The sequence below is a fragment of the Octodon degus genome, unplaced genomic scaffold, assembly GCF_000260255.1.
Source record: "Octodon degus isolate 3935 unplaced genomic scaffold, OctDeg1.0 scaffold00013, whole genome shotgun sequence".
NCBI classification, from domain to species: Eukaryota; Metazoa; Chordata; class Mammalia; order Rodentia; family Octodontidae; genus Octodon; species Octodon degus.
The window spans coordinates 29249164-29260918 of record NW_004524589.1 but is presented as its reverse complement, the minus strand read 5'-3'; the positions used below and the strand labels follow the sequence as shown (position 1 = coordinate 29260918).

The 11755-nt window shown below is 34.5% G+C and overlaps 1 protein-coding gene across 1 annotated transcript in view; it reads right to left on the bottom strand.

Annotated features, from left to right (window-relative positions):
• The window catches only part of LOC101560671 (kelch-like protein 1), a 494908-nt gene that overhangs the window by 97325 nt on the left and 385828 nt on the right, over positions 1-11755 (bottom strand). The window contains exon 8 of the mRNA XM_023709637.1: positions 10262-10486. Within this exon, the coding sequence (XP_023565405.1) occupies positions 10262-10486 (225 nt within the window). The remainder of the gene's footprint in view (positions 1-10261; positions 10487-11755) is intronic.

Below are 11755 nucleotides of genomic sequence, written 5' to 3'. Positions count from 1 at the left end.
AACCTCAAAAGGAAATCCTAAATTATTACATCTCAGATGATCCTTGTAAACATGCTACATAACAGAAATCCATCCAAAACAGAGTGTGTGGTGTGTGTTTTTATATATATAAAATATCTAGAATATGAAAATTCACAAGTTGATCAGTTGTTGTAAAGGAAGATACAACAATGATTAACTGTCAGTTTAAACTTAAAAAATGTTCTGGAATTTGATAATGACAGTCATTAACTTAAACCTATATAAACATTGAAAACACGTTATTACCAGAATTTAAATTTTAACTTTGAAGTATTTGAATGACATTTAAATTGACAACAACCTGCATCAAATAAAAAATTCTCTACTATGAATTTTATATGCAGATTCACAGCTGATGTGTAAAATGTCCCTAATAAAGTCATTATAATACTGTTCATCAAGTTCTTCTCAAACTTCATTGGAAATGGTGTATTGTAGAAATGTCTTTCTTAACTTTATGTAATATAAAATGAAAGAAAAATATGAAATTTATAGTTTCGTGTGCTTTGAAAATACAACTGATAAAATAGTGGGAAAACTGTGGTCTTAATAATTGATATAACAGACTTAATTAGCATATAACTTACAAGCTTTTTTGTCTAGCAGTAAGAGCCTCATTTATTGACAGCTATGAAACACTTTGAACTGCATAATCACTAGTAGCAATTAACGAACTTGTGTGAATCATAACATATAAAGCAAAGAGGAAATACTATGTATGTCAAAATATTTTGAGTCTTATTTTTCAATTAATCCTCTTCTTCTTCTTCTTATTATTATTATTACTATCATCATCATCATCATCATCATCATCATCATCATCATCATCAGTAAAGTGAGTTTTTATCATTTTATCCAGACTGGTCTTGAACTCCTGAGTTCAAGAAATACTTCTTTCTCGCTTTGGGTATGTGGCATCATGCCTAACTTTTTTTTTGTAAGTTTTTACTTTATATGTTATCTCTTATACTTTAAATGTATAATAAGGCATTATATATTCAAAATTATAATCCTATGCATGATACATATCTACTGATTATGTAAGTCCAAATATAAAGTGACATGCTGAGGTAATTTTATTCAAATTACCTGCTTTATTTACTAAAATATAACACTGAGAGATTCAATCATATTTACAAATATTTGCCAAAAAATGTCTTGAGATTTTTCCCCTCAAATACAAACCTATAAGTTTAGAGCTGACTCCTAATCTCTTAACAACACTGAGGCCCAGTGACCCTATCTGCATTTACTAACTATAGTTGTTCATTTAAGCCAGACTCAGATATTTCCTCAACGTAAGAAGCAGTTCTGTGAAGTACTGCACTGTCCCTGATATTCTTTTGTCTAGCAGTACAGAGATACAATCTTTCTTAAGAGAAGCAAATGAAATAGTTGTACATGGAGCATAAATCAAGTTTTCTTCCAGTCAATCTACCCCATGTCAGTGTCTTGAAATTGCATCTCTCAGGCAGTCACAACTGACTTGATTTTGTTTTCTATATAACAGTCTTAATGATAGTTTTTGTAGTATAAACCATGACTGTCTGTCCCTTCAATGTAACAGCCAGGGGTACAGCAAACAGCTTGTGCTACTTTTCTATTTATCAAGAAATTAAAGCCTCACTTTATATAATAAAATACATAATAATAGTCTACATGTCTACAAAGCATTTAGTCACTTATGTGGTGTATTTCAGGTCTTTGAAAATGATAATTTGTACTTCTAAAAATTCCTGTGAGAGAAGGAGTAATTTTTTTAAAAAACAAAAACACAGTTTATGGAGAGATTTAATAATTACCATAACTAGGAGATTTTTAAAATCTAGTTAACAACCTTGAAGTGGTGATGAATCAATAAACTGAGATTAAGTGCTGGCTCCTATGGGGAGCAGCTGAAGCTGAAGATTAATCAAGGCCAGTATCAAGAGCACAGTGCCTGTGACAACTCACATGAGTAAGCTGTCTGGTCTCAAGAACACAGCATGTCTGAGACAAGTCATGTGATAAGCTATTAGGCAGAGCAATTTCACATGATATTCAACTTCCCAAGTATATAAATAAATATGCTGCAGCCCTGGCACTTATCTCCTTCCCCTCCTCTTTCTGCTTCTTTTCTTCCTTCTCTTCATGAGGGAGGGCTCCATTTAGCCTCAGTTTTCTAAATCCTAACTCTTGTCCTTTTATCTACATCCTATCACCATTCTCACTCTGAGAACACTGAGATCCATGCAGAGTACATCACTTGGTACCTGAACAGGGACTCAGGACATGAGGAAACACATGAGACAACAACTAAGAGACTTCTAGCTGTGTACACAAAAAGTGAAAAACAGGTTAAGAGAAGCCAAAGAGGTAAATAGGCTTCAGAGATGTAAAAGAGAGAGTTAAACGAAAGAAGTCAAAGAGAGTGATAGGCCTAGGAGCAGCAAAACAAACAAAAAAATGTGCTGATTAGGGCTACAGAGCAAAATTAGCTCATTAGAAACAAAGGAGCTAAACAGGCTCACCAGAAACAAAAGGGAGAGGTGCATCAATTTTATTAGTGTTAAACAAGAAGCAAATAGATTTTGAAGAACAACAAATGTACATACAAATCTTCATTTTATTGTGGATTCCTATACTTTTATTTTGGATTTTCTTTTGTGGACCTGGATCAAGGAGTGTCTCCAGACTCATGTGCCTGTTGAGATGACTACAGAGGATTCCACTTAGAGCACTGTTTTAAAACTAAGATCTGAGCAGAAAAGGAATACTAAGGCAACAGCCCCACCCTACAGAGTTGGAACCCTCAGGCATGGCTCAATCAGGTGAGGAAGGAATGGTGGGGGCATAAAAAGATCCTTCCCCATTAGTGGAGTGTTTCACTGAAGCTTCCGTTTCACAGATGCCCAAGGTAAAATTGAAAACATGAACTGCATCACAAGCAGCAGCTTCTGCCTCTTCATTCATAGAAGCTGCTACATCACAAGTTGAAATTTCCACCTCTATTGGAGAAGAATCATCCTTTTTCTCCACTGTAATTCAAGTTAAAAGAATCAAGATGGGTGGGGAGGTCATGGATGGATTTCAGCATATTAACCTGTTGTTGAACTCCAAATGCCCAGTAATCAAGGACAGGCCAGACATCTTCATGAGGACATACATTTTAAGAACTTAAAACAATTTTTCAAAGCTACTGCTACTCATGGCACCATGGCTGCTTTTATGTTAGGCTTACTAGATCTTGTAGCACAATTTATGGAACCAAGTAATAGAAAAATAATAGCTAAAGCACATTTAAATCTTAGGGATTATTTATTGTGGAAGGATTTTCTTAGATCAGATCATTTACAATGCTGCTTTAATGGCTGCAACATAGCCATTAAAAGATATGTTTCTTTTTTTTTTTCTGGCAGAACCAGGGATTGAACTCAGACCCTTGCGCTTGGTAGGAAAGTGCTCATTCCACTGAGCCATCTCCCTGGCCCCCTGAAAAAGGTGTCTTTGTTGTCACAAATAGTTAACTAACTTTTGAACTGCAAGTATATGAAAAAATTAAAGTAGCTACCAAAAAGACTTAAAGGGAATTTTCTTCAAATTGTGAGACACCCTTTAATCTGACCTCTACCCAATACAATCCTGATAAAACTATTCAGGAATTGATAGCACACCTACTGCATGTTAGTGAGATGATTGTCAACAATTCAGTGGCTAAACAATTAATTGTTCAACAATTGGCCTTTGGAAATGCAAGTAAGTTGTGTAAAGATATTTGTGCAGACATTGGCCCCACATATGTTCAAGGGGCTACCTTGGCAGTAGCTATCACTGAGACAATTAATCCACAACCTAGAAGAGAAACAACCAATAAGGTTTCAGCTGAGGAAGTAGAGGACATTTTGCTTAAAATTGCTCTGCTGCACTGTTAAGGGCAACACAGGCATTAGTTGTTCCTTCAACAAAACCTCCTGTTACCTCCACAAGGTGTAGATGAGGGTATCATTGAGCAAATGAATGTAGATCCAAAACTGATGTGGAGGAACAATCTATTCTCGTAAACTTCCAGTGGAATTTATTCAGGCTCTTACAAAGAGTGTGGGTATTGTCCTTAAATCCTCACCAGCACTAATCTCCATTGACAAGAACATTTCTGACCTCTGGCATGCAACAAAAGACAACAGATACTTGGAACTCAGTCCTTCCTCCAGGTTCATAATAACATTTATAATGACTTCAGTCTATTTCTACCGGAGTTTATGAACCTTTGCCTCAAGGCAAAGTAGAACACTTTTGAGGCCATAGCAGTACCACTTTAAAAGTTCTCCAGGTTTTGTCTGGTGTCATTGGTGCTACTTGTATAGGAAAAATCAAAATTATGCCTCAAACTATTCAACACAATAATCAAGTCACCCCAGACTCTCATGTCATTCAATTGGTCACTCTGCCTTCGAAAAAAATTGGAAAATCTATTATAAGAAAAGAAGATCCAAGGATTTCTGGTCTTCAGATGCTTGTTTGGTTCAACAAATTAAACAGGATAATTTCTGAGGGGCGGGGGGAATTGTACAAAAAAGGGTTAAACAGTGGCCTCTCACTCAGAAGAATATTTCAACAACTTATGCACTGACTAATAAATACATGTTTATGGAGCCTTAGAATTATCCAAAAGTCCTTGGAATATTCCAATTTTCATAATAAAAAGAAGACATGAAGGTAGAGATTGTTACCGGTTTATCAGATTGTTAATCAAACCATGGAACCTATGGGAACGGTACAGGTTTGCCCAATCCCATAGTTATTCTCTACATTTTCCCTCATGGTGATTCATTTAAAAAGACTGTTGTTTCTTTGTTTTTACAATCCCTCTTTACCCTTAAGATAGAAAAATATGTTGCCTTTATTATACCTTCCATTAACCATCAGGCTCTTATGCACCATTTCTTTGGCATTGTCTACTACAAGAAATGGCAAGTAGTTGGACCCTATGTCAAGAGTGTGACTATAGCCTTTTTGTCAGTCTGTCAGACTCACTTATCTGCTCATCTTATTCATGATATGGATGATATTCTTCCAGCGCACAAATCCTCATTCACCTAACACCAGATATTTGTGGAATCAGATGATATTCTTCGCAACGAAGGCCTGTGGTGGTCCCAAATGTTGCAAACTATGGTGCCTTTTTCATATTTGGATCACCTTATCCAACAGAGACATATTATGCTCCAAAATGTTCAGATCCAGGTTAATCATCTTGCAACCCTAACTGATTTTCAGACTCTACAGGGTGTTATTAACTGGCTCTGTGCTCCTCTTAAGCTAACAATTCATGATTTAGCCCTTCTCTTTGACAGTCTCAAGGAGGACCTAGCCAATACCTTTCCAAAATCACTAATGTTATAGAATAAAACCACCTTGGACAAAGCTAGTTTAAATCTCTATTGCTGAACACTTTATAGTTTACCTATCTTTGCCAATGTTTTTAATTATTTTTCCAACTCAACATATGACCACTGGGGTCCTCTGGCAGTCTTATGGTCTTCTAGAATGGTTATATATGCTACATGTTACCCATAAAATGATTACTACCTTTTATGATGCTGTAGGCATCATAAAAAGGATTGATTGCACATAAGCAGACTCATGCTATTCAGCTTTTCGGTCGTGAGGTGCAAAATAGCCTTGTTCTCTTTCCTTCTGTTCAAAAAACAGAGGTTGTGGCAATTCTTCTTGGAAAATGACAGTAGGAAACTTCCCTGTTGTAACTGATTTTCATTATCCTGCAGACTAATTCAATTTTCTTCCCTCATAACCTTAGTCTTTCCTTCAAAAATAAATTCAGCTCTCATAGTGTGAGGTATCTCTATTTTCAAAAATTGCTCCACTTCAGGCAGAGAAGGTTATGTTATGACTTCTTGAATGCAGGATATGTGTTTCTTTTTCTATACAAAAGAATGAGTTCAGATTATTATATGAACCTTACAAGATTATTCATCCACTCTAACTAACCGCTATTCAGATAGCACTCCATTGTGCTTACCACTGTTCACATTAACTAGGAAGATCTTTTCATTTGGTTCACATTTTCCAATTTGCCATTGGGTCATGCCATGTCCCATGTTTTATCAGAATATACATTCCTATACCCAATCGCAAGGGCCTCTTACTAAAGGAAATGCTACTATGGATGAATTGTGGGCTACTGTCACCATTGCTCCCTTAGATACTGTTTTGTTGGCTTCTCTTCCTCCCATGTATCTTAAATTTAAATGCTTCTTCATTGCATAAGCAGCTCATTTATTTTGAGAACAGACTGACAACCAATAAATGATGTTCTTTATGTATGATACATCTTTCTTCACTCTCTATGGGGGCTTTTCCTTGAAGTTTACCCCAAACTTGTCTGGAAAGTGGATGTCATTCATATTCCTGAATTTGAATCTCTACCCTGGGTCCATGCCTCAGTGGAAACTTCTTCAGGGTTTGTTTTTGCTTCTGCCCACACTAGTGAAGTGGTTAAGCATGTCATAGCTTGTTCCTTGGATTCCTTTAGTATCCTTGGCTATCCACTATCACTTAAGACTGACAATGGCCCACTGTATATGAGTACTGCCTTCCAAATATTTTATAAAAGTTTTTCATTTCCCTTACCATGGGAATTTCTCATACTCCTCAAGGTCAGGCAATTGTTGACTGTGCTTACCATACACTCTAAATTCAAATACAAAAACAAAAGAGAGAATCATTCCTTAAAAACTTCACACCTCATACAGAATTCTATACTATTTAAATCATACTAAAGATGGCAGTACAGCAGTAGAAAAACAATTCAATCAGGTAAAGGAAAAAATGTTAAGAAGGGTCCTTTGGAAAGATCTTTAGAATGGACTATAGAACAGACACAGCCCAGTGTTATTTTGAGGTTGAGAAATGCTAAACAGAATATCTGTGTGACAGAGTGTGTTCTCTAGATGCATCGTGGACTCAAACTCAACAAGGAGTTGATTCCACCTCTCAAGAAGCTGATGATCAATCCTGGCAGTGATGGTATAGAGTCTACTCTACAGCCAAAAACAAAGAAGCAGTGAGAGCCAACACGAGGTCAGTTAAAGAAAATGACCCAGTAGACCCAAGAGACAGTAACAAAAATAAGAAGGAAGATCTGTATACATGAAAGAGTGTACAGAGACAACTTAGCTGGAAGTAATGTGAAAGAGACACAAAGATGCCAGTATTCTTAAGAATGAATAAAGGGGCCAGGGAGATGGCTCAGTGGAATAAGCGCTTCCCTGGCAAGTGCAAGGGCCTGAGTTCAATCCCCAGTTCCACAATAAAAAGAAAAAAAAGAATGAATAAAATACAAAATTTTATATTATTTATAGATGAAAGGTTTTGTTTCTTCTGAATCTTCTTGTAAAGAATCTCTGATAACTAATCTAAAAACAATTCTGACTAATCAGTTTACAATTACAAACTTCTAAAATCATAATGTGGTACAATTTAATTTGGCCAAAAATATATTTGAGTGAACTTGTACATCATTAACAGATAGTTTGTATATGTTGTTTTTCCATTTGTCTTATCTGTGAACAGTTTTTTTTTTTAAATCTTGAGTTGAACAAGTCCCCCACTCCTTATTTTTGGATCATTTTAAAATTTTTTTATTATTATTTTTTGGATCATTTTTTAAAGTCATGCTTTCACCTGCGTTCCAATTGTTCAATATATAAAAATTAATTTTCTCTTAAGTCTTCAGAAATTTGTTAAAATAACTAAATGGGGACACCATGAACCTGTAATATCTTTGATCACGAGTCCCTTTATCGAATAAAGGAGCTGCCTGAGAAAAACTGTCTCAGCCATTGTTCATTTTTTTTTTTTTTTGTGGTCCCAGGGATTGAATTTAGGACCCTGCGCTTGCCAGAAAAGCACTTATTCTACTGAGCTATATCACTGGCCCAATCTTTGTTCATTAACAGGAATCCCAATAATCTTCATAGCCTTCTCCTTCTGGGAGACACCCCAGTGAATTTTATTAAAAATATACTCGTGATATGCTTATCATAGTCATCATCAAAAGATTATGTTTTCTAAAAATGAAACAATAAAGTTTTCTAATTTATAGATGCTTTGGTTGAAAACCAAATTTAAAAACCAAAAATACTCAAAAGGCTATGAAATTGATTGTTGTTAATGTCATGGGTACTAAATATATTCAGATGTACAGGCCTTCTACAGTGCAAAACAGGGATTGTTTATTACAATAGACCTTTTCCTTTTGATTCAGACATTTACTTTTCTTTGCTGTTCTAAATAATTGCTATAGGTTGTTCATGTTAACCTAACATGAAGTCATCTGTAAGTTATAATAACAAAAATATATATGATGTATATATTATATAGAACTATTATATTTAGAGATACATAAACAGTATGCTTCAGTCAGTGACATCTCATTAAAGGCTAACAAGTTAGGTAAAATCATCCTATGAATTAGACAGAGATGGTTGATTAAATGAGCTATACTATGTCAAAATGGATATTTGTGTACATTTCAAAAATATCAGGATTGTCATGTTATAGTATGACATATGGTGTTTTGCTTGGTATTCAGATAAAATACTAATATTAAGCTCACTGCTCTCATTGCAAAATATTATATCATTAACCTTCTCTTCTGGTTATTCAACCACTGAGGTATGCAGAAAATGCTAGAGTGGTTGACAGGCTAAGAGGACAGCCAATATTTTGGCCCAAGACCTCAGAGCTCGGTGAATACCCAAGACATGAGGTAACATTTTCAATGACATCCTGCAACTCTTGTGGGTTATACAAGCTCCTCATCAAAGAGATTGTAGGACCACAAAGGATAAGACATATGTTGTATAATGTGACTAAGGAAAGCCACAGAGGAAAATGTTCTTCCAAGCTTTCACAGAAAGTAACTTGGTCAAGCCCTGATCATGATTCATCCAAATGGCTGAAACTTACGAAAGAACTAGAGGTGCTATACATGGCTCCAAGGTAAATTCTGAGGAAACTTAATTGACCTTTAAAAATAACAAAATTCATTAATACACTTCTTGCCTTAATTTTATCTAGACTATCCAGCAAAAAGTGTAACCACAGAGGTATAAAATAATTTCTAATTACACTAGTAACTAATCACTGTTCTGGGATAATGCACAATATAGGACTAATTTGATAATGGGGATTTAAAAATTTGGACTGGGAATCTTTATCATAAATTGAACAAGTTAATCTAGAATGGAAAGGATTTCAGAAAAAGGTTCCTACATATTCTCCCAAATGAGCCTCCTCAAAAGTCAAATAACTATCCATCATTTACAATAATAAGACAGAAAAGGGGGATATTTGGAGAGTGTCCTAAGTTGTAAATCAACAAGGCCACCTCAGGAACACAGCACCTGAAGCAGGTCATAGTAATAAGATACTCTAGTCTCAAGAACACAGCATCCCTGAGACAAGCTACATGATAAGCTAGTATTAAGTAGAGAGTTTTTATGTGTTATTAACTCCCAAGTCATAAACATGCTACAACTCTTGTAGCTCTCTTCTTCTCCTCCTCTTTTCCACTTATTCCTTCTTTCCCATCAGGAGAGACTGCTCCGTATGACCTCAGTCTTATGAAGTCTTACTCTTGTCCTTTTATCTCCATCTGCTACCATCCTCACCCTGGGAACATCAAGAGCTGCGTTAGATATAGCAGGCTGCCATGTATGGAAATATAAAGTAAGTTGGAGACTCACATGCCAAATTATACGAATAAATTATAATTTTCCAGGTTCTTCTATAATAGAAAACAGAAGAATCTTATCATATTGTCTCATGGTGCCACCTGACATTTCACTGTTGTCCACAGATTTTTCAAGTTGGACTCAGTTATTATCAAAAATAAGAAAACTTTCCTGTCTAGCTCTAGGGAGGCTATTTTAAGTTTTATATAGTTCACAAAATTGTTTCTTTCTTTGGGTTTTGGTACTTTTTGTTTTTGCAAATAGATGAATACAAGACTGAAAATTTTTAGAACAACTTGAGGTCCATTCAGTTTGTTGTCTTCAACATTTCCCGAATGTTTTAACTTACATTTGTCAATACTGGAAAGTATCAAGAAATTTAAATAGAAAGTGTGCTTGAAATAAACCCACAAAAACTTATGGTATTTATATTGAATGTCAACATACATTTGCATTATCAAAATATTTGCTAAGATTAATGTCAATAAAGTAAGAGATCTTACCTAAGCCATGTCTATGTGTTGACATTGGTGGTAAGATAGTCCAAGTCTTAGTTTTGGGATTGTAGCATTCAACAGTGTTCAATGTCTTTAATCCATCTCGACCTCCGATTACGAAGAGTTTGTCATCAATAACAGCTACACCGAACTGCAACCTTCTGCCATTCATCATCCCTGCCTGGATCCATAAATTCGTTCTGAGGTCATATTTCTCTATGGTTGTAGCTCCTGATAAAACATAAAGTGACAGAGTCACCAATAGCTGCTAAATAAACATAAAACCTGCTCAAGGCAGAGTACAAATTAGAATGCACAAAACACACTTGTCACATTCATTTTCTTCAAAGAAAAAGACTGGCAGGAAAACAAAGGGAGTAGTAATTCAACTACTTTATTTTCTCTCTTTGAAAAACACTAATGATCAAAATAGACGAAAATGTTCAGCTTGTTTAATAACATAATGGTCTCATGCTATACTATTTATGCAGTAGAAATATTGTTGGGCATGACTCAGTTCTGCCAGTAGATTTTAAAACTCTGTACAACTATTTTCCACTTAAAAAAATGTAGTGCAATGACAGCTACTAAAAATATTATGAAGCCTCTTTTAAATAACAAATCTATATCCATTAACTGTATAATTCATAGAAGTTAATTAACTAAAATATTATCTAGAGGAATGAAGTCAAATGTAAGATGTTTAAGTAAATATTTACTCCACTCTCTTAACAATTTTAAATGATATGAAGTATAGTTTAATAGAATGTAGAGACATAAAATGATCTTCTATCCTTACCTATCATGTTATATCTAACCTCCAATTAAAGTCACCTTTATCTATAAAATAAAAAAATACTTCCAAGATATGGTTAATCAGAGTAATCAAGTATAATTTTAAAGAAGTTTCTAGTGAGACTTGTTTTTCTTACTCTTCCATCTATATAGAAAATGTCTGCTAAGTACAAGTTTGCTAAAGTTTGCATGATTACAACATAGGTAATAAACTGCAACGTTTCAGTGTTTGATCTAAATGGTCAAATTCGCATTCACCCACTTTTCATCTTCAATGATTAAATTTTCTTACAAAGTAAATAGATTTTTCTGTGTTTCATTAAAGCATAATACATCCATGTTTTACTTGTTATATAATAAAAAGTTGCAAATCCAGGGGAACATTTCTCATGGGACTTGTTTGTTTTTAGAAACTAATCATCAGTGAACTAAATAAATGTAAACATCTTGGTAGTAAAAGTTTTGCTAATTGAAAAAATGCTATAATTTATGCTAAATTTTTATTCAGTGCTAACAAATAATAGCACTACAGATTATTAATTTGATTAACTAAATCTGCTTTCTGATTTAAATGAAAATCTAAATTAATTTTCATCTGAATTTGACATATTATGAAACCATTATTATACTAAAATTAATGCTATTAAGCAATTGTCATGTTAAAATTTATTTGTTTAGTATCTTTTATGTAATTTTTTTTTTCTT